The 23,555-nt window shown below is 39.6% G+C and overlaps 1 protein-coding gene across 2 annotated transcripts in view; it reads right to left on the bottom strand.

Moving 5' to 3' along the window:
• Window positions 1-23,555, bottom strand: part of Rnf128 (ring finger protein 128) — a 131,635-nt gene that overhangs the window by 63,646 nt on the left and 44,434 nt on the right. The window contains exon 1 of one of the 2 annotated variants that reach the window (XM_055618389.1): window positions 12,824-13,515. The exons of the other annotated variant lie outside the window; for it this stretch is intronic. Coding sequence (XP_055474364.1) covers window positions 12,824-13,301 — 478 coding nt within the window. The 5' untranslated portion in view covers window positions 13,302-13,515. Of the gene's footprint in view, window positions 1-12,823; window positions 13,516-23,555 lie in introns of those variants that run through there. 2 annotated transcript variants of the gene reach the window in all.

Raw genomic sequence — 23,555 nt, 5'->3', positions numbered from 1 at the left:
GTAACTTAACCCTTACTTGAAAGCCCTGGGGGGGGGGGAGAAGCAGACACACCCAAAAGGAGTACACTACTGATAATAATCAAATTCAGGACTAAAATCAATAAATTAGAAACAAATAAAGCAATTCAAAGAATCAATGAAACCAAGAACTGGTTCTTTGAGAAAATCAACAAGAGAGACAAACCCTTAGCCAAACTAACTGAAAGGCAGAGAGACAATTCCAAATAAACAAAATAAGAAATGAAAAGGGGACATAACAATAGACACTGAGGAAATCCAAACAATTATTAGGTCTTACTTCAAAAGCCTATAAGCCACAAAATTTGAGAATCTAGATGAAATGGGCAGTTTTCTTGATCAATTCCATTTACCAAAGCTGAATCGAGATCAGGTAAATAAATTAAGTAGTCCTATATCTCCTTAGGTAAATAGAGGCTGTCATCAAAAGTCTCCCATCCAAAAAAAAAAAAAAAAAAAAAAAAAGCCCAGGTACAGATGGGTTCAGGCAGAATTCTACCAGATATTAAAAAAAGAGTTAATAACAATAGTCTTTAAACTATTCCACAAAATAGAAACAGAAGGAACATTACCAAACTATTTCTAGGAGGCCACAGTCACCATGATATCTAAGGCTCACAAAAACCCAATAACAAAAGAGAATTTCAGATCAATTTCCCTTTTGGACATTGATGTAAAAATACTCAGTTAATACTTGTAAAACAAATACAAGAACACATCAAAGATATTATCCACTATGACCAAGTAGGCTTCATTCAGGATGTGCAGGGGTAGTTCAATATACAGATTTCATCAGTGTGACCCACCATATAAACAAGCTGAAAACAACAACAACAACAACAACATGATCATCTCCTTAGATGCTGAAAAAACATTTGAAAAAAATTTAACACTCATTTAGGTTTATACTCCGAGAGAGATCAGGGCTACAAGGCACATACCTAAACATAGTAAAGGCGATATACAGCAAGCCTATAGCCAACATTAAACTAAACGGAGAGAAACTTAAATCAATCCCACTGAAATCAGGGACAAGGCAAGGCTGCCCACTCTCTCCATAGATCTTCAACAGAGTTCTTGAAGTCCTTGCAGAGCAATAAGACAATTAAATGCGGTCAAGGAGATTCAGTTTGGAAAGGAAGATGTCAAAGCATCAATATTGGCAGATGACATGATAGTATACATAAAGGACCCCAAAATTTTTACAGGGAACTCTTACAACTGATAAACACCTTCAGTAAAGTAGCTGGATACAAAATTTAAAAACAAATCAGTAGCCCTCCTGTATATAAAAGACAAATGGGCTGAGAAAGAAATTAGGGAAATAGTACCTTTCATAATAACCATAAAAGACATAAAGTACCTTGGTGTAACTCTAATAAATCAAGTAAAAGACTTGTATGACAAAAAAAAAAACTTCAAGACTCTAAAGAAAGAAATAGAAGAAGATATGAGAAGATGGAAAGATCTCCCGTGCTTATGCCTCAGCAGGATTAACATAGTGAAAATGACCATCTTACCAAAAGCAATCTACAGATTCAATGCAATTTTCATCAAATTACCAACACAATTCTTTACAGATCTTGAAAGAACAATTCTCAACTTTGTATGGAATAACAAGAAACCCAGAATAGCTAAAACAATCTTATACAATAAAAGAATTCTTTTATTGTATCTCCATCCCTGATCTCAAGTGTACTATAGAGCAACAGTAATAAAAACTGCATGGCACTGGCATAGAAACAGAATGGCGCATCAACGGAATAGAATAGAAGATCCAGAAATAAACCCATACACCTACAGATACTTGATTTTTGACAAAGAAGCCAAAAACATAACACCGGAAAAAAAGATAGCATCTTTAACAAATGGTGCTGGTATAACTGGAGGTTTACATGCAGAAAAATGAAAATAGATCCATATTCATCACCCTGCACAAAACTGAAGTCCAAGTGGATCAAAGACCTCAACATAAAACCAGACACACTACACCTGTTAGAAGAAAAAATGGGGAAGAGCCTTGAACTCACTGGCATAGGAAACAACTTCCTGAACAGAGCACCAACAGCACAGCCTCTAAGATCAACAATCAATAAATGGGACCTCATGAAACTGAAAAGCTTCTATAAAGCAAAGGACACTCTCAACAGAACAAAACAACAGCCTGCAGACTGGGAAAGGCTCTTCACCAACCATATATCTGACAGAAGGCTAATATCCAGAATATATAAAGAACTCAAGAAGTTAAACTGCAACAAATCAAGTAATCCAGTTACAAAATGGGGAACAGAGAATTCTCAATAGAGGAATATTGAATGGCAGAGAAACACTTAAAGAAATGCTCAAAGTCCTTAGTCATCAGGTAAATGCGAATCAAAATGACCTCGAGATTTCACCTTACACCCATCAGAATGGTTATGATCAAAAACTCAAATGACAACACATGCTGGAGAGGATGTGGAGAAACAGCAACCCTCCTCCATTGCTGGTGGGAATGTAACCTTGTACAACCACTTTGGAAATCAATCTGTTGCTCAAGTATACAACTAGGATATTTGCTCAACCATGTGCATAGAAGCTTTATGCATAATAGCCAGAATCTGGAAACAACCCAGATGTCCCTCAACAGAGGAATGGATACAGAAATTGTGGTACACGTACACAATGGACTACTCTTCAGCAATTCAAAACAAGGAAATCATGAAATTTGCAAAAAAAAAATGGTGGGAACTAGGAAAGATCATCCTGACTGAGGTATCCCAGAAGCAGAAAGACACACAGGGTATATACTCACTTATAAGTGGATATTAGACATACAATATAGGATAAACATATTAAATTATGTACACCTAAAGAAGCTAAGCAAGGAGTTCCCAGGGTAAGATGATCAATCCTTATTCAGAAAGGCAAACAGCATAGACATTGGAAGAGGGAGAAAACAGTGAACAGGATAGGAGCCTTCCATGGAGGGCCTCTGAAAGACTCTACACAGAAGGGTATCAAAGCAAATGCTAAGATTCATAGCCAAACTTTGGGCAGAGTGTAGGGAATCTTATGAAAGAAGGGGGAGATAGAAAGACCTAGAGGGGACAGGAGCACCACAAGGAGAGGAACAGAACCAAAAAATCTGTGCCCAGGGGTCTTTTCTGAGATTGATACTCCAACCAAGGTCCATTCATGTAGGTAACCTAGAACCCCTGCACAGATATAGCCCTTGGCAGCTCAGTCTCCAAGTGAATTCCCTAGTAATGGGAACAGAGGCTGTCTCTTACTTGAACTCAGTGGCTGGTTGTTTTAGCATCTCCCCCTGAGGTGGGGTGCAGCCTTACCAGGCCACAGAGGAAGACAATGCAGCCAGTCCTGATGAGACCTGATAGGCTATGGCCATATGGAAGGGCAGGAGAACCTCCCCTATCCGTGGACTTCTGGGATGGTCACTGGATGAGAGGAGGGAGTGAGGTCGGGATTGGGAAGGGATGAGGATGGGGGTACAGCTGGGATACAAAATGAATAAATTGTAATAATTAATTAATTAATTAAAAGTAACAATAGAAAAGGGAAAGCACAATGTAAAAATTCTACAAGTCATTTCTCATTATTCCTTGTTGCCCAGGTAATTTAATTTTTTTACAATAAATCCATAGAATTTAGTCATTATTTGGTCACTATAAAAATTAAGTAGCCTATAATTAAAAATATATCCATAGGCACAGGTCAGATGGAAGGGGAGGAAGACTTCCCCTATCAGTGGCCTGGAGGAGGGGTATGGGAGGGGAAGAGAGAGGTAGGGTGAGATTAGGAGGGGATAAGGGAGGGGGTACAGCTGGGATACAAAGTGAATAAATTATAATAAATAAAAAAATATTGGTATGCTCTTCTCATATATTCTTTATCCTATTAAAATCAAAATTCCTTCATAGAGTGTGGTGTTTACTCTATTTTGTACACTCAGGCAAGAAACACAGTCAATAATTCTCAATAAAACGAAGCACAGTTCCCAGGCTGTAGATACTTTTCCAGCAGATCTTATGACCCTCTGGCATTTGACTTCTTGGACGTGGAAGGCAATTTAAGAAGTATTTCTACTTCTTCAGCTGATAAACACCTTCAGCAAAGTGGCAGGATACATAATCAACTCAAAAAAATCAGAAGCCCTCCTGTATACCAAAGACAAAAATGCTGAGAAAGAAATTAGGGAAACAACACCCTTCACAATAGCCACTAATAACATAAAGTACCTTGGTGTGACTCTAACCAAGCAAGTGAAAGACCTGTTTGAGAAAAACTTCAAGTCTTTGAAGAAAGAAATTGAAGAAGATCTCAGAAGATGGAAAGATCTCCCATGCTCATGGATTGGTAGGATTAACATTGTGAAAATGGCCATCCTGCCAAAAGCAATCTACAGATTCAGTGCAATTCCCATCAAAATACCAACTCAATTCTTTACAGACCTTGAAAAAAAGATTCTCAGCTTCATATGGAGAAACAAAACACCCAGAATCTCCAAAACGATCCTGTACAACAACAGATCATCTGGAGGTATCTCCATTCCCGATCTCAAGCTGTACTACAGGGCAACAGTAATAAAAACTGCATGGTATTGGCATAGAAACAGAAAGGAGGATCAATGGAATCGCATAGAAGACCCAGAAATAAACCCACACACCTATGAATACTCAATATTTGACAAAGAAGCCAAATCCATTCAATGGAAAAAAGACAGCATCTTCAACAAATGGTGCTGGACCAACTGGATGTCTACATGCAGAAAAATGAAAATAGATCCATATTTATCACCCTGCACAAAACTAAAGTCCAAGTGGATCAAGGACCTCAACATAAAACCAGATACTCTAAATCAGTTGGAAAAAAAAGTGGGAAACAGCCTAGAACTCATTGGCACAGGAGACAACTTCCTGAACAGAACACCAACAGCACAGGCTCTAAGAGCAACAATCAATAAATGGGACCTCATGAAACTGAAAAGCTTCTGTAAAGCAAAAGACACTGTCATCAAAACAAATAGACAGCCTACAGATTGGGAAAGAATCTTCACCAACCCTTTATCTGACAGAGGGCTAATATCCAGTATATATAAAGAACTAAAGAAGCAGAAAAGCAACAAACCAAGTAATCCACTTAAAAAATGGGGAACAGAGCTAAACAGAGAATTCTCGAAAGAGGAACATCGAATGGCAGAGAAACACTTAAAGAAATGCTCAACCTCATTAGCCATTAGGGAAATGCAAATCAAAACGACCCTGAGATTTCACCTTACACCCATCAGAATGGCCAAGATGAAAAACTCAAGTGATAGCACATGCTGGAGAGGTTGTGGAGAAAAGGGAACCCTCCTCCATTGCTGGTGGGAATGTAAACTGGTTCAACCACTTTGGAAGTCAATCTGGCGCTTTCTCAGACAACTAGGAGTAGTGCTACCTCAAGACCCAGCTATACCACTCCTAGGTATATACCCAAAATTTGCTCAAGTACACAACAAGGACATTTGTTCAACCATGTTCGTAGCAGCTTTATTTGTAATAGCCAGAACTTGGAAACAACCCAGATGTCCATCAACGGAGGAATGGATACAGAAATTGTGGTATTTTTACACAATGGAATACTACTCAGCAATCAAAAAGGAGGAAATCATGAAATTTGCAGGCAAGTGGTGGGATCTAGAAAAGATCATTCTGAGTGAAGTATCCCAGAAGGAGAAAGACAAACTTGGTATATACTCGCTTATATAGACCTACAAGACATGATAAACATAATGAAATCTACACACCTAAAGAATATAATCAAGAAAGTGGACACAGGCGAAGGTGATTAATCCTCATTTAGAAAGACAAATGGGATGTGCATTGAACTTATGACAGGAGTCTACCACAAAAGGCATCTGAAAGACTCTACCTAGCAGTGTTTCAAAGCAGACACTAAGACTCATAACCAAACCCTCGGCAGAGTGCAGGGAATCATATGAAAGAAGGGAAGTTAGTATGATATGGAAAGGATAGGAGCTCTACAAGGATCAAACATATCTGGGCACAGGGTCTTTTCTGAGACTGACACTCAACCAAGGACCATCTATGGATATAACCTAGAACTTCTGCTCGGATGTGGCCCATGGTAGCTCAGTAACCAAGTAGTTTTCCAAAGTAAGGGGAACACGGACTATTTCTAACAGGATCTCAAGGGCAGGCTGTTTGAACCCCCCCCCCCCACCAGGAGAGGAGCACTCTGTTAGGCCACAGAGGAGGACTTTGCAGCCAGCCCTGAAGATACCTGATAAAACAGGGTCAGATGAAAGGGGAGGAGGTCCTCCCCTATCAGTGGACTTGGAAAGGGGCAGGGAGGAGACCAGGGAGGGAGTGTGGGGTTGGGGAGGGAATGAGGGAGCGGGATACAGCTGGGACACAGAGTTAACAAAATGTAACTAAAAAGAAAAAAATAATAAAAAAAAAAAGAAAAACAAAACAAAACAAAACAAAAAGTATTTCTAAAGCACATCCAGAACAAATGCTCCTACAAGGAATTTTTTTTAATGATAAAATCTTTTATTTATTTAGTTATTTATTTATTTATTTATTTATTTATTTATTTATTTATTTATTATAGTTTATTCAGTTTGTATCCATGCTGTGGCCCTATTCCTCATCTCCTCAAATCCCACTCTCTCTATGTCTTCCCCTATGCCCCTTCCCTAGTCCACTGATAGGTGAGGTCCTACTCCCATTCCATCTGACCCTAGTCTATCAGGTCTCATCAGGACTGGTTGCATTGTCTTCCTCTGTGGCCTGGCAAGGCTGTACACCCCAGAGAACCTGCCCCTGAGTTCATGCCAGAAACAGCCCCTGCTCCTCTTACGAGGAAACCCACTTGGAGACTGAGTCTATTAGCTACATCTTAACTTGGATTTTTTTAAATTTAATTTAATTTTATTAATTACACTTTATTCACTTTGTATCCCCCCCTTAAGCCCCTACCTTCTCCCCTCCTGATTCCACCCTCCCTCCCCCTTCTTCACGCATGTCCCTCCCCAAGTCCACTGATAAGGGAGGTCTTCCTCTCACTCCTGATGTGAACCTGGGTTTTTAAGTCCTTTCTATGCATGGTCCTACAAGGAATCTAGAGATTAACAAATCACAAAAATGACTCCCATCTAGCAGGAAGGCAAAATATGTGAACAAATTAAAACTAGCAAAAGGCAGAAAGTATGAAAAGAGATGATGTGCTGTTTAAACAAACAGGTTATTTTGTTTCAGGTGTGAGCTATAGCCGGCACAGAAAAAAAAAAAAAAAAACCTGTGTAGAAACACTGCAATGAACCTTATAAATGTGTGTAATGAGTGTGCGTTAATTCAAAATGAAACTGGCCGGGTGTGGTGGCAACTTTCCTGTATTCCCAAGACTCAAGAGGCAGAAGCAGGGATCTATCTGTGAGTTTGAAGCCAGCCTAGCCTATATATCTAGTTTCATGCCAGTCAGGCCTACATAGTGAGACTGTCTCAAAAAAAAAAAAAAAGAAGTCAAAGAATTTTTAAAGAAAGAAGAATAAGGAAGCATTTGTATTGAAATTTGAAGGATGAGTGGGTTTCGGGCAAGCAGAGTTAGGAAGAACACATGGCTAATAGCAGAAGTGTGCTCAAATGGCAGGTGAAAGAGCTTGCTGCACAAGCCTGACTACTGGAGTTGGGCTCCCAGATCCTTGGATAAAGAAGAGGATTGACTGCTGAAGGTCATCCTCTGAGTGTCACATGTATGCTATGGCATGCACACCACATGGCCACACAAATTAAACATTATTAAAAATGTACATTTAAACAAATTATGCTAGAAAAGGATAGGGTAGATTTTGGTATCGATATGAGAGAAGAGGAATAAAGTTTTCAAAGTACTTTGGGACCAATTTATTAAATTGCATATGCTATGCTGAGCAAGGCATTTTAGAATGTATAAGCAATGGCATTTATGTGATCAGAGCTGTGCTCTAGTAGCAACATGGAAGAGCTGTGTGCAGGAAGAAAATGACTGGAGGCAACAAGACCAATCAGGAAGTTAACTGCTGGTCTCTAAGAGAAGACATGGGAACAGAAAACAGGATATTAATTATCACAAGAGAGAAGGAGACTGTGTGACAATATTTAAAGTGATAGTATCAACTGAATGCTGCATCTGTTTATAAAGGGAGGGGGGAGCTGTGAGGCACAGGGTGCAATGGAAAAGAAGAGGTAGATAAACCAGCTAATAAAATAGGAAGAGAAGCAAGAGACTAGAAGATCAAGAATAGTTCACACTGTCAAATATAGTAACTGCAGAGATATGAAGGGCATATCTGGAAAGGGATTTGTCAATGGTATTTCACATTGGTAAAATTATCACCACCAGTCCACCAATCAACTTATTAAAAAAAAAAAAAAACACTACTCTTCTAGAAGAAAAGAAAAGAAAGTCAAGAAGGGAATAGGATGGTGATGAGTCAGCATAAAACCGTATTTCAGGGCCAGGCATGGGGGCCCATGCCTTTAATCTCAGGACTAGGGAGGCAGAGGTAGGCAGATCTCAGTGAGTTTGAGAACTGCCTGGTCTACACAGTGAGACAGGGAAACAAACAGTATTTTAAAGTCTTCTTTGGATGGAAAGGAAAAAAGATTGATAACTTGACTGAGAAGGAGCTATTAAAAAAAAGAATGTCAAAGCAAAGAAGATCAAAAGAGTTTTTCCTTGTGGAAAAAAATTCTATCCCATCTACTTTATGCCTAGAGGGTTTAAGATTTTGAGTTATACAGACTTTGAAGTCTATAGGCTGCTCATTTTCAAATTTTGTTCTCTAAACATAGAACTCAATTTTCATTTTATAAAATACATTTAACTAGCTTACTAGGATTAAAAAGAACATCTCATCAACACTATCTCATTTAATCCTAGCAACCTTATGAGGTTTGTTTTTTTTTTATTTTTATGCCTATCTTACAAAAGAGAGAATTCAGAGAAGTAAACTAAGTGCCCTAGAGATTAGAATTAGTAAGTGGCAGGCCCCATTCTTTTAACTGAAATACTGTATTATCATTTAACATTTAAGTATATAAGCAATTTTTTATATACCAAACTATGTACAATGAAAGAGCATCCAATCATTAGCTTACATTGTTTAGTTCTTTCATTTTTTTCAAATAAAGGCCTCAGGAACAATGCTTCTACTGTCACCTCTTTTGCATATGTTTCATGTTCTTGTAAATTTGTCATAGAGGATGACCGCCGTAACCCTGAATGGCTCTTTCAATGAATTCCTGCCTGCCCATATTGATGCAAGGCAAATTGTACAAGAAGTGCACAGATGACTTCAACCCTTAGGCTCTGCTCAATTAGACAGGAGGCATGACTTAGGCCCATCTGCTTGATCCAAGAAAGAACAGTTGCAGTTACGCAACAGAGAAAGCATGCTTAACATACTTCATCATGAAAGTCTATATTTTAGATTGCTGCAGTGCTTACTCTACATTTGGCTGCTTCTCATTTGATTTTCATATTTGAAGTGACTCTGAATAATAACACTTTGCTACCAAATTCTCTTCAGAATTCTCTTCTCAGTTTCTGGATAAATTTGGTTATATATATATATATATATATATATATATTTTTTTTTTTTTTTCCTTCAGGCATTCCACATCAAGCTCTTATTTCATATGTATCATTTGTAATGATTTAGCTATGTGAAGCTGGGTTTTCTTAATAGTTTTCAACCAAATTAAAATACAAACATAATTTGCATGGGTTCATAGTACACTACATTTGTGTGTGCGTGAGAGAGAGGGGTGTTCTCTGTGTAGCCCTGGCTGATCTTAAACTCAAAGATCAGAGATCTACATACAAAAAAAAACCAAAAAACAAAAAAAACACCTTAATTTCCTAAATGATTGCTCAATATTGTAAAAATTTCCCCTAAACAAAATATATACACACTTACATAATTAAACAAATACATAAATAAGTAAAGTTATGGTCCTGCCAGGCATAGTAATGGCCTGCAATTCCAGCACTTGGGTGGATGAAGCAGTAGAATAATGAGTTTTCAAGGCCAGCCTGAAGTCACTGCATTACAGAGTGTGTTGGAAGCCACTCTGGCCTATTCAGTGTGATCTTGCCTCTAAAACAAATAAGTAAACAAACACTAAAGCAATGGTTTAAAACCACTCATTTCAATCACTTGAAACACTGTGTGTTTAAGATTTTACAGTTATGATAGGGGAGAGCCTAGGTATTCTGTACAAATTTAAAGGACAAAAGATTCAAGTGGAGCTCCTCTGAGAGTATGTGAAGACAGAGTTCATAAAATAAAAAAAGATAGCAATGGCTTTTTTCACATTTCATTAATTTAATAATGAATTAAAACTTAAACCTCAGTCCCACCTACACACCACTATATCCAAGACATTTTTTTTTCAAACAGAGGTTAAACAGGGGACCCCTGATTTGTTCTCAGAAGAGAAAAGCAAATAGCACAACACTTTCCAAATACTCAATAGCAAATGTGAATAAAGTAGTTTCTCTAGAAGTTTGAGAGAGAATTGTCATTTTATGCCTCAAAAGTAATCTGTTAACTTTTTGGGTAGTTAGCTTGATAGTAATATAGTTTGTGCCATCAATTTGGGTAATAAAAAGCCTCAAAAGTATCCAAATATCTTTCACTGAACTTTATTTCTTTCACTGGACTTTCTTTATTCCTATAGGAGATCCTGAAACATAATAGGCCTGATTAGATATCCATGTCTTCAAATTGGTAACTGGATGATCATACATTTGTTCATTTATACAGCTAACATTTGTGGATGTCTACCATCTGCTACCTGGCTTATACGTTATTCTTAGTAATTATCACAACCTAAATATCATCTACATTTTATAGATGGGGAAACCAAGATTCAATAAGGTTAAATAATCTGTTCAGGGTCACAAAGCTACTGTGCGTTAAATCCAGAGTTGGACTGCCAATCTTGACTACAATGTCTGTTTTTCTGACTACACCATAGTGCCTGTCAATAAATAATAACATGTATGTGGAAAGCCTAGTACATAGTAGGAGTTCAACAAAAGTTACTTTCCTCTCCTAAAACTACCTGATAAATATCCCTAACAGAAGTCCAGTAGTTTTATCAGGGATTCTAATTAAAACATATTTTTCAACTGGAAATCATTCATGCAAATGAATATCATTTGGAGAAGACAAAGTCAAATCCTTGTAAAATCAAATAGCCAAATAAAGACTTTAAATTTTCCTAAGCCTCATTATTCAGCTTTAGTAGCCTTTAAAATGTAATTGCATTCTAATCAATGTATTATCGTCTAGGAAAGATACAGTGTGCTCTCTTAATCAATATACTAAATCTACGAACAGCAGCATTTTAGAGGCAATCTGGGCCACATCACTTGTCTTGGATGTATCTCTGCCAACTCTGTGCTCACCCACTATACCTACACTACCATTTGTCATGTAACTTGCACAAGGTCACAAGCTGAGCAATGCGAAGGGCCTTATAGAAACTCAAGTGGCTGGAGTTCTGGTTCAGTGCTCTTTCCATTGTGCCACATACCCACTCAATTCTAGCCCTCTCCAGGCAGGGCCAGTGGTACTACTGTAAGCAAAACACAAATCCTCATGAAGTTAAAGAACTGAAGTCCTTATTTCAGAGACTGCTAACCTTTCATTACACTGCTCTAGGCTCTTGAAGGTTTTATTTCCTTTTACCCTACAGGCAAACCTGTGGACAACTGGTTGGTTTCTCATTATCCTGTCTCATTTGACTGATAAGAACACCAAGACTCGGAGTTTGGATAAGTTGTCCAAGGTCACAGAACTAGTAAGCACCGGAGCAGAAATTTGAATCAAGGTCTGACTAGGTCCAGCTCTTAACAGCTATATAACATTATTACTTGTCTCACCCCCCCCACCCCCTTTTTTTCCTTTTGTCATTCAGGGCCTAGGACCACAAATCACATACAGACAGGTTTCTGGAAGAGTAGCTGAAGGTAGTGAAATAGTCACCCCGCCATGACCACACATTTCAAAAGTACCTGGACTACTTTTACAAAGTCTGGGCATTTTTTTTTTCCAGTCACATTAATCACCTGCTTTGGAACTCAAGAACCTAAATCAGATTTGTCAAGAGGCAAACAAAAGCACTGATAACAAGAACTACTTGAGATCCAAGACCACAGGGCAGAGAACTCCAAAGCTAAAGTTTCCACAAAAATTACAATAAGATTACCTGAGTACTGTAATATAATCTTGTACTTGATATGTAGGAAATTCGAAGAGAAACCAGAGAGAGAAAAATCCGTTTCTATACGGCGATGAGATTCCCAGGCAATGTTCTCTCTCCCTCATAGTTTAAAAGCCAATGTCCACCCTCCCACACTCTTAATCCTAGGCAAAGCACCCCTGTGAAACATTAGGAAAAGAAGCAAAGACTCCCCCTCCCCCGCTATACCAGCCTCTGCCTTCGTCCGCTCCCCCCACCCGCCGTTTGTCTTACCCTTTTTCACCAAAGGCAAATTAAATTCTGAAGGACTTTTTTTTTTTATCCAAACCCCCACACCTGGCTTGTCTCGGGAGGATCATACTCTACTCAGCGGGGGCAAAAACAGGGGCACCCTTTTTTCTTTCCAAGCAAGGAGAGGGAGAGAGAGAGAGAGAGAGAGAGAGAGAGAGAGAAGGAGGGAGGGAGAGAGAGAGAGACAGAGAGAGACCAAGGGAAACTGGACACCTTAGAGGTTTGAAGAGGCGGAAATGAGTGTCTGCACTCACCCGGGTGAGACATGGGGATGACCTCATTGCGGGTCCCAGGGAAGTTAAAGATCACGGCCCCAGAAGCCCCTTTCTCATAAGCCAGTTGGATCTTGTCCGCGAAGGTGCAGCCGCCGCCGCGTTGGATGAGGGCCAGCCAAGACACTTGCACAGCGTTCCCCCAAACCGTGGGCACCGTGAAATTCGTGTGCGGGTTACAAGCGTTGAGCGCCCCGGGCCCGTCGGGCGGCACCAGGATGCCGGAGACGGGCTCGAGCGGCGAGTCCTGGCCGTACACGCCCTCCTCGCTCAGCTCCCACACGGTGCGGTTCACTCCGGTGTGCGGGACCCGCCAGGACACATTCAGGTACGCGGTCCACACGGCCTCGGCGCCCCGGGAGGCGGGCGCTTGAGGACTCAGAGCTAGAAGGAAGCCCCAAGCCAGCAGCCGGGCGGCCCCGCAGCCGTCGCGGCAGCGGAGCCTGAGCGCCAGCCCCATGGCGTGCACTCGGCAGCTGGGAGACCCGGGCCCGGAGCGAGGGGTGGCGGGGGAGACGAGCCAGGCGGGACAGGCGGGAGGCCCCCCGGGGACCAGCGAGGTCGCGGGCTGCCCTGGCCCGGCACGCGACGTCAGCGACCCGTCTGCTGCAGACGCAGCCCCTGCAGGCGCTGTGGATGCTCACTTGCGACTGCTGCTGCCGCCTCAGACGCGTCGGGCTAGGGGGACGCTGGCGCGAAGCTCCGCCCAGCCGGCGGGGGGGTGGGGCGCGGGAGAGGTAGCTTGGAGAAGGAGAGAGGGAAGAAGAGAGGACACTGCGGGAGCCGCCTCCTAAAAGGGTCACTGGATGGGAAAAGCCTCACGGGCCAGACTCTGGGCTTGAGTGGCCAGGTGTGTCTGATCCCCTTCAGCAGGAACGCTTAGGCAAGAAGCTGGTGAATGCGCCCGGTTGCTAGTTTTCAGTTCTGATTCGGGTTCGCTTTGAAAGGCACGGATGAGCCTCGTTCCCTCTCATTTGCCTGGAGGGGAGTTTGGGCTTTATTGGTAGGAAGCTGGGAAAGTGCTTTTTAAAGAGCCGCAGGTCCAAAGGGAGTGAGCTCTGAGTAGGTGGGTAGTGCTGTGATTAGATGCTTCCTGGTTTGGTTTGGTTTGTTTTAAAGGGGAAGGACAAGCAAAGCGCGTCCTCAATTACTCCCTTTATTTATTTATTTTTCTTAGTTGTCCCAAATGGCCACATTTCCCTTTCCTTGGTCACAGCAAGCTCTATAGGTGTCAGTGTCTTTCCTACAGTTAACATAGGATAACACACTGCACAAGATGCCTCCTGTAAGCAATTTTGATAATTACAACAGAATTACCATCTCCACACACCTGGAAACCGAGGCTTTTTCTTTCACCTTGTGCAAATCAGGTTTGACCTAACTGATATGCCAGCATGATTCATGACCCTAACAACATCACCTATCTTCTCTTCACAGCAACTAGAATGAGGCTAACCCACCTTGAAAATTTACCCGTATTCACTGTTGGTGCATGATTTATTTGTATTTCAGTATACATTTCTGCCAATACCATCTTACTGGATTCTCAAATATACACAGAAGTATGCTGAAATAATATGCCTGCTGACAGGTAGTTCAGAATTTATTTATGATTTGATTTTTGGACAGGGTCTTCCTATGTAGTCCTGTCCAGCCTAGAAACTATGTAGATGAGGCCAGTTTTGAAGTTGGAGCAAGCCTATTGCCTAGCTGAGATTACAGTTAATTAAAGATATGCACTATCAGGCACAGCTTCTAAACAGCTTTTAACCTTTAGAATTTAATTCTCTATGCCTCAATTTCTTTATAAATTGTAAAATGGGAGTAATAGTTATGACCTCACGGAGTTGTTCAGATGGTCAAAAGCTCACATACAAATAACTTAGGGCCCTGCTTAGCAGATGGTGAAAATCATGTTAAATATTGTTATTCGACAAATTTAGGGGCCCAGGAGTTCTACAACATCGAAGTTGTTACATTTCAGTAATAATCAGAGAGCATGCTGTTTATAAGTTCAGTCTTAGTTACTCTTTGGTTCAGTCTAATTTCCACCACATTCCCAATCACTCTCTTCTCTTAATTCTTGGCCAAACATTTATTTAATAGTATTTCCCATGATTAAACATAGATTTATTCTATTCTTGATATTTTTAGGACCCCAGTGAAGCCTACAGGAAACTTAACACCATGTATCAAACACCAGCTAAAATAGTATTAAAAGAAACTTTAGAAGCCATTTGGAATAGGTATGGGACAAGCAGAAAAATATCCCCCAATGTCAATGATGTTAACCTTTGAGATGTAAAGTAGCCCCTCAGAAAACAAACAAACAAACAAACAAAAAAAACTAGAGTAGTTTCAGCCATCTATAAGAAATAGAATAATAATTCCAGAAAGTGTGTGTTTGTTAATGGAGAACAGTCAAAATCCAATTAAGCAATATTACTTGAATTAAAATCAACTCTATTGTTCTTTGAAGAAAATGTGATCAAAAGAAAGGAGGTATTTTTTCAGATATCTACAAAAATAAATATGGAGAGATGTTTACTCATTTTATCATGTATTATTTCTTAAATACTTATCTCACATCTATATGTTATGAGCTAAATGTAAGTCAGATAAAATATCAACTATGCTGTCTAAAAGCTCATGAATTAACTTCGAAGAGTAAGAAGCAATCATTGCATTACTGAATAACAATAGAAGTTTACACAGGCCAATAGTGAATAGTAGAGAAGATTCCCTCATCCAGACTAGGAAATAAGGAAAGTGTATACCTGTGCTGAGTTCAAGAGGATTAATACCTTTCTAGGGAAAGAACAACACAGGAAAAGGCATGGAGGCGTAAAATAGAAGTGCTGGAAACCTGCAATTACATCAGGACTTCTAAGCATAAAATGGTTGAAACCTAGAGGGTGAAAAGGAGGTAATACAAGAGAAAATCAAAGGTCTGAAAATGAAACTTAGTGGTAGAAAACTTTACTAGCATGTGTGAGGCTCTGGCTCCATCCCCAGCACTATAAAAGTAAGTAAGCCAGGCATGGTGGCACACTTCTGTAATCCCAGCACTCAGAAAGGCAGAGACAGGCAGATCTCTGTAAGTTTGAGTCCAGCCTCGTTTACAAAGTGAGTCCAGGGCAGCCAAGGATACACAGAGAAACCCTGTTTCAAAAGAAAAACAACAAACAAACAAAAAACCAGAAAGAACGAAGTAGTAATAAAAAAGATAAAATCGAAGTGGTATATAGAGGATAAAGATTATATTCAGGCACAAGTAATAGCATATGAGGACAACAGAGAATAATCAGGAAACTAACATAAAGGAGTTAGTTATGGCTGGAATATAAGCTACCAAAGGAGAGTTAAGGAAAATGAAACTAGGGACGTAAGTGGAACATGGAGAGTTTAAAACATGCAGAATCAATATACATATCACATATGAACACACACATAAGGCAAATTTGACATGAGTAACTTGTTAAATATAGAAGGTGGACATATAGATATTAAATTATTTTTAAACATTTCTATATATTTTATACTTTTTGTTATTAATGAATTTAAATTGTAGATTTTAATTTTTTTAATTTTCTTTGACATGTATGTTTGTTTTGCCTGCCTGTATGTGTAATGTGTATCATGTGAATGTCTGGTGCTTATGAAGGTCAGAAGATGGCATTGGATCCCCTGGAACCAGAATTACAGGCAGTTGTGAGCTGCCACAATGGTGCTGGGAATTGAATCCTGGTCCTTGGAAGAGCAGCCAGTGAACCATCTCTCCATCCCCTAAGAATAAATTTATATTGAAGCTAGTGGAACAAATGAATAATATATCAGATCTTGGTTTAAAAAAATCATCCAGATTGTTTTAAATAAAGACTAGTGAGGAGGCTAACATCACCAGATTTTTTTTGGAGGTCTAGCCCAATTATGAAATGGAGACATCATGTTTCTATAGCTTTGTGACGTGAACCATTAAGCATCTCCTTGCTCTGAGTCCATCCTCACTAAGCAACCTTCTTATTTTCATTTAGCTACTCATGTAAATATGCCTACAGGGAGATAATGCACTCATCAGCAAACACTAGTATCAGGTCCATTTGGAGATTATACTTCTCATTATAAATTAATCAATTGGCATTCTGGTTTACATATTGGTCTCCTGTGAATTTGGTTAAATCTGAGTCAGTCCCCAGGAGCCCAGTCTCCGGTTATACTACCAGTTAAATTTCAAAGTTTCCAAAGCTGAGAGCCAGATTGTTGATACTGACTGTGTCAATGTCTTTCCATAATGAGTAACTTGCTATCTGTCCATACCTTATCCCCATGTCTTACTGAAGAATAGTTTTTACAGTACAACAGTTGCCCGCTACTAAGAGTTAAGTCTGCTGCTGATCAGGGGCATCACCACTGTCAGGGAGCTGACTAGAAATGCTAGCACCCACTTCTGCTGGAGGATGGGCAGTGCCAGATCTCATTCCTTCACAATACATCCCACTCTGAGTGAGACTATGCTGTTCTTGTTGGAAAGTGCCTGCTAATGTATTTCAATTCTCTCCCGCCTCCTTTCCTACTCTTCTCTTCTGATTCTGGGCCTTCAGTGTTTCCATAGTATCCTTTGCTACATCCCTGTTCAAGTAGGGCCTTTGCTCTTGGGAATGGCCCTGAACCAGATCTCACTTGATTCTTGATTCCTGATAACTGAGTTGATTAATCCTAATACTCTCTCAGAGTGCTACTCTCCTTACTGGTTGAAACAGTTACTCATCTACTATCCTTTTTTTTTTTTTTTTTTTTTTGTAGAGGGGTGGTGGTGATGGTGGTTTTGAAGCAAGGTTTCTCTGTCCTGGAATATCTTTGAAGACCAGGCTGGCCTCAAACTCACAGAGATTTCCCTGCCTCTGCCTCCCTGAATGCTGGGATTATAGGCATGCACCTGGTTTAAACTACTGGTCTTTAAACATTTACCATGTGTTTTATATACCTATCTCCATCTATTATTATCCCCATCTTTTTTTTTTTAACAGAACAGGAAACAGGCTCAAAATTAGCAGCCAGCCTAAAATTGTAGTTAAACAGAAGCAGAATTCCAATGCAGTTCTGGCTATAAGTATTAATAGCTGATAATGACTCACACCATTTCTCTGTAGAGTGACATTAACGCTGTAACTTTTTTTTTATGCTAAAGAAAGTTTAAGGAATGTTTCTCATATGCATTTCAGGCACAGTCACCACGGAGGGAGGAAATAATATTTGAGCCAAGAGCCTCTTAGTATTATTCAAATCCTACCACAAAGATGAACCGTGACAAATGCATTTATCAACAGCAGCAAATGAGCCCTGAGCAAGCTCTAGCTAATGATGAACTGATAAGACAAAGCAGCCTCCTGAAGGAGCAACCATGTGGTACCATCGTGGCAGATTAAGTTTCCTATCATACCGAGGGTCTGCAGAGGCACAAAGATGGACAGTAGTGTGCAGCCTAAAATAGGTCTGCAAAAAAAAAAAAAATAGACATCACGTCTGACCACTTATCATTGAATAAATGACAAAACATAGCTTGCAATAACTAGTGTCTTCCACATCAGTGATGGCATAGGTATACGGCTGGCAGGTTCTGTACAGAGAGCATGGCAGCCAGTGTTCTGTTAGGAAGATGAAAATGGTGGGGGTGTAGCAAGAAAGAAGGGCTGAACATAAGAAAACAAAATGCTAATATGTGAGGCAATTTCCTGTTTCCAGATAACATATCATCACTTGCAAGTGCAGATATGCCTCAGTTAGCCCGCGTTAGTCTACGGCCATTGTTATCATACACCCAAAGAAAGGATAGAACTTCAGGAAGGGGCTTGGCAATAGTATGTATGCTGCACCTAAAATGAAGAGCAGACTCCTGTCCATCATGAATAACTATAAATGAAAACCTACTATGGTCCCGTAGCTTTTACCTGTAGGGAATATATACTGTATATATAACAGAAGAAGAAACAGGTCCAGGTCTAGGAGCTTGATGATGTCATCTATGGTTTTGCCAAATAGCAGAATTGGAATTTGACTCCATGTCCAATTACAAAACCACACTCTTCCCATTTTCCCACTTTCCACCTTATATTACACTACATTGGAAATGAAAAGCAGAAAAAGGCCTTTTATTTACAGGGAACCAACTATGTACCAGATACTTTACAAGGATCAATTATACACTGTTTCTCACAATAGCCAATATTATAATTCAGATGAGGAACATGAGTTGTAAAATGATGAAGTGTTTTGCCGAAAGTTACACAGTAAGTATGTGGCAGAGGTGGAATTCTTATGGGAATTTTCCTGATTCCCAATTCTTTATCTTCCCTCCCCCAATGTACTACCATTCTGCATACATAAAGAAATCCTAGATAATGGAGACTGTGAGAATGTGTGTAATCATCAAATTCCCCACAATTATTTATGAATGTCTGTGTACTGAATTGTACAAGTTCACTCACATGCATGTATAGAAATGAGAATTTCAACACATAATTATAATGGGGGTTTTGCACCCTGTGAGGAGAACTAGCACAAGAAGTGTGTTTTGTTGGAGGAGACTGCAGAGAACATGAGCTAAATTACATCTGCTTGATTTCCACCAGGGGATCAAATTACTGTAGAGTGAATTTAGGGAGGTAGTTAAGGGGATCAGAGATTGCTGAAGAGTTTCTTTGCTCAGCCTCCATAGAGAAGAGCTCAGGGCAAGTGTTAATGGCTTAAAGGGACAGTTGAGAAGTGGCTGAAAGGAGCAATAAAGATGTGAGGCCTTCCTCCTTCACTATACTCTCAGGCAAGACTATTAGGGAAGCCCATATTGTCTCATACAGTATTTTATCTTTCCTTTTCAAGTTTCTAGATAAAGGCAGATTCCAAAGGAATTAAATCTGTGACCACAAGAAAATGTACATTAGTCTGTGTGTGTGGTGTCTGTGTGCAAAGTGTGTGTGTGTGTGGAGGGAGTGTGTGTACCTGTGTGTGTGTGTTATTAAAATAAGGAAAAAAATTGGGTGAAATGGAAAAGGAAAAGAGTTTTTAATGAATTGTGCCCTACAAAAATGACCATATATTTGAAGTCTCTTTTCTTTTTAAAATTATTATTATCATTTATTGCAATTTATTCAATTGTATCCTTCCTGTGGCCCCCTCCCACATCTCACAATCCCACCTTCCCTCCCTCTTCTCCCCCTATGACCCTCTCCAAGTCCACTCATAGGGGAGGACCTCCTCCCCTTCTATCGGACCCTATCCTATCAGGTCTCATCAAGACTGGTTGGATTGTCATCCTCTGTGGCCTGACAAGGCTGCACCCCTCTTCAGGGGTAGGTGATCAAAGAGTCTTTCACTGAGTTCATGGCAGAGACAGCCCCTGCTCCCCTTACTAGGAAACCACTTGGAGACTGAGTCTATGGGCTACATTTGAGCAGGGGTTTAGGTCCTCCCCATGCATTGTCATGGGTTGGGGTATCAGTATATGAAGGGCCCTGAGGGCTCAGTTTTTATAGCTCTGTTGGTCTCCTTTTGGAGTTCCTGTCCCCTCCAGGTCTTTCTATCTTCCCCTTCTTTCACAATATTCCATGCCCTCTGCCCAAAGTTTGGCTATGGATCTCAACCTCAGCTTCAATACCTCTATCAATAGAGTCTTTCAGAGGCTCTCTGTGGGAGGCTCCTGTCCTATTCCCTGTTTTCTCCTGCTTCCAATGGCTATCATGTTTGTCCTTCTGAATGAGGATTCAGCTTCTTTCCTAGGCTCTTCCTTGTTTATCTCCTTTAGGGGTATAAATTTTAGTAAGTTTATACTATATTATATGGCTAATATTTACTTATAAGTGAGCATATATATACCACATATGTATTTCTGCTTCTGGGATACCTCTCAAAACGATCGTTCCTAGTTTCCACCATTTGCCTGCAAATTTCATGATTTCCTTGTTTTTAATAGCTGAGCGGTATTCCACTGTGCAAATGTATCACAATTTCTGTATCCATTCCTCCATTGAGGAATGGAGGTTGTTTCCATCTAGGTTGTTTCCAGCTTCTGGTTATGATGAACAGAAATGCTACAGACAAGGTTGAGCAAATGTCCTTGTTGTATACTTGAGCATACTTTGGATATATGCCTAGGAGTGGTACAGCTGGATCTTGAGGAAGCTCTATTCCTAATTGTTTGAGAAAGTGCCAGATTGATTTCCAAAGTGGTTGTACAAGTTTGCATTCCCACCAGCAATGGAAGAGGATTCCCCTTTCTCCACATCCTCTCCAGGATGTGTTCTCACTTGAGTTTTTGATCTTAGCCATTCTGATGGGTGTAAGATGAAATCTCAGGGTTGTATTGATTTGCATTTCCCTGATGGCCAAGGACTTTGAACATTTAAGCGTTTCTCTGTCATTAACTATTCCTTTATTGAGAATTCTCTGTTTATCTCTGTACCACATTTTTTAATTGGGTTACTTGGTTAGTTGGTGTTTAGCTTCTAGAATTCTTTATATATTCTGCATAATATCCCTCTGTCAGATAAAGGGTTGGAGAAGATCTTTCCCTGTCTGTAGGCAATCGTTAAGTTCTGAAGATAGTGTCCTTTGCTTTACAGAAGCTTTTCAGTTTCATGAGGTCCCGTTTATTGATTGTTGATCTTAGAGCTGTTGGTGTTCTCTTCAGGAAGTTGTCTCCTGTGCCAATGAGTTCAAGGCTCTTCTCTACTTTTTCTTCCAAACAGGTTTAGTGTGTCTGGTTTTACCTCAAAGTCTTTGATCCACTTGGACTTAGTTTTGTGCAGGGTGATAGATATGGATCAATTTGCATTTTTCTACAATTTGATATCCAGTTAGACCAGCACCATTTGTTGAAGATGCTATCTTTTTTCCATTGCATGATACTGGCATCTTTGTCAAAAATCAAGTGTCCATTAAGTGTGTGGGATTATTTCTGGGTCTTCTATTTGATTCTATTGATCCACCATTCTGTTTCTATGCCAGTACCATATAGCTTTTTATTAATGTTGCTCTACAGAACAGCTTGATATCAAGGATGGAGATACCTCCAGATATTTTATTTTAGAGGATTGTTTTAGCTATTCTGTTTTTTATTTTTTGTTTTTCCATATGAAATTGAGAAGTGTTCTTTCAATATCAGTAAGGGATTGTGCTAATATTTTGACGGAAATTGCAATGAAACTGGAGATTGTTTTTGTTATGATGGCCGTTTTTACTATTTTAATCCTACCAATCCATGAGCATGAGCGATCTTTCCATCTTCTGATGTCTTCTTCAATTTCTTTCTTCAGAGACATGAAGGTTTTTTTTTCTTTCATACAGGTCTTTCAATTGCTTGGTTAGAGTCACACCAAGGCACTTTATGTTATTTGTGGCTATTGTGAAGGGTGTAGTTTTCTTAATTTCTTTCTCAGCCCTTTTGTCTTTTGTATACAGGAGAGCTAATGAATTTTTTTAGTTAATTTGTATCCAGCCACGTTACTGAAGGCATTTTTCAGCTGAAGGAGTTCTCTGGTAAAATTTTCAGGGTCACCCGTGTATGCTTTCATATCATCTGCAAATAGTGATACTTGGATTTCTTCCTTTCCAATGCATATTCCCTTGATATCCTTTGGTTGTCTTATTGCTCTATCTAGGACTTCAAGTACTATGTTGAGTAGATAGTGGGCAGCCTTGCCTTGTCCCTGATTTCAGTGGGATTTATTTAAGTTTCTCTCTGTTTAGTTTGATGTTGGCTTGCTCTATATTGCCTCTACTATGTTTAGATATGTGCCTTTTATCCCTGATCTCTCCAAGACTTTAAACATGAATGGGTATTGTATTATGTCAAATTTTATTTCAACATCTAAGGAGAAGATCATATAGTTCCTTTTCCTTCTGTTTATGTGGTGGATTACATTGATGGAATTTCCTATACTGAACCACTCCTGCAAGCCTGGGATGAAGCCTATTTGGTCATAGTAGCTGATATCTTTTATGTGTTCTTGGATTTGGTTTGCAAATATTTTATTGAGTATTTTTGCATCAATGCTCATAAGAGAGATAGATCTGAAATTCTCCTTTTTTGTTGGGTCTTTGTGTGGTTTAGGTATCAAGGTTACTGTGGCCTCATAGAATGAATGTGGTAATGTTCCTTCTTTTTCTATTTTGTGGAATAGTTTGAAGAGTATTGGTGTCAGCTCCTCTTTGAAGGTCTGTCAGAATTCTGTGCTGAAACTATCAGGCACTGGGCTTTTTTCTTGGCAGGAAGACTTTTGATGACTGCTTCTATTTCCTTGGGGGATATTGGACCATTTATCTATTTATCCGATCTTGGTTTAGGTTTGGTAAATGGAATTGATGAAGACAATTGTCCATTTCATTTAAGTTTTCAAATTTTGTGGCATATAGGCTTTTGAAGTAAGAACTAATGATCCTTTAAATTTCTTCAAGGTCTGCAGTTATGTCCTCCTTTTCATTTCTGATTTTGCTAATTTGTATAGTGTCTCTCTGCCTTTTAATTAGTTTGGCTACAAAAGTGTCTATCTTGCTGATTTTCTCAAAGTACCAGCTCTTAGTTTCGTTAATTCCTTGAATTTTTTTTCTAATTTATTGATTTCAGCCCTGAGTTTTTTAATTTTTTTTCCAACCCTCTGCTCTTCTTGGATGTGTCTTCTTCTTCTTCTTCTTCTTCTTCTTCTTCTTCTTCTTCTTCTTC

Source organism: Psammomys obesus, unplaced genomic scaffold, assembly GCF_907164565.1.
Source record: "Psammomys obesus unplaced genomic scaffold, mPsaObe1.curated_primary_1811, whole genome shotgun sequence".
Classification (NCBI taxonomy): domain Eukaryota; kingdom Metazoa; phylum Chordata; class Mammalia; order Rodentia; family Muridae; genus Psammomys; species Psammomys obesus.
Note: the sequence above shows the minus strand (reverse complement) of the source record. Positions and strands in the feature narration are given on the sequence as shown.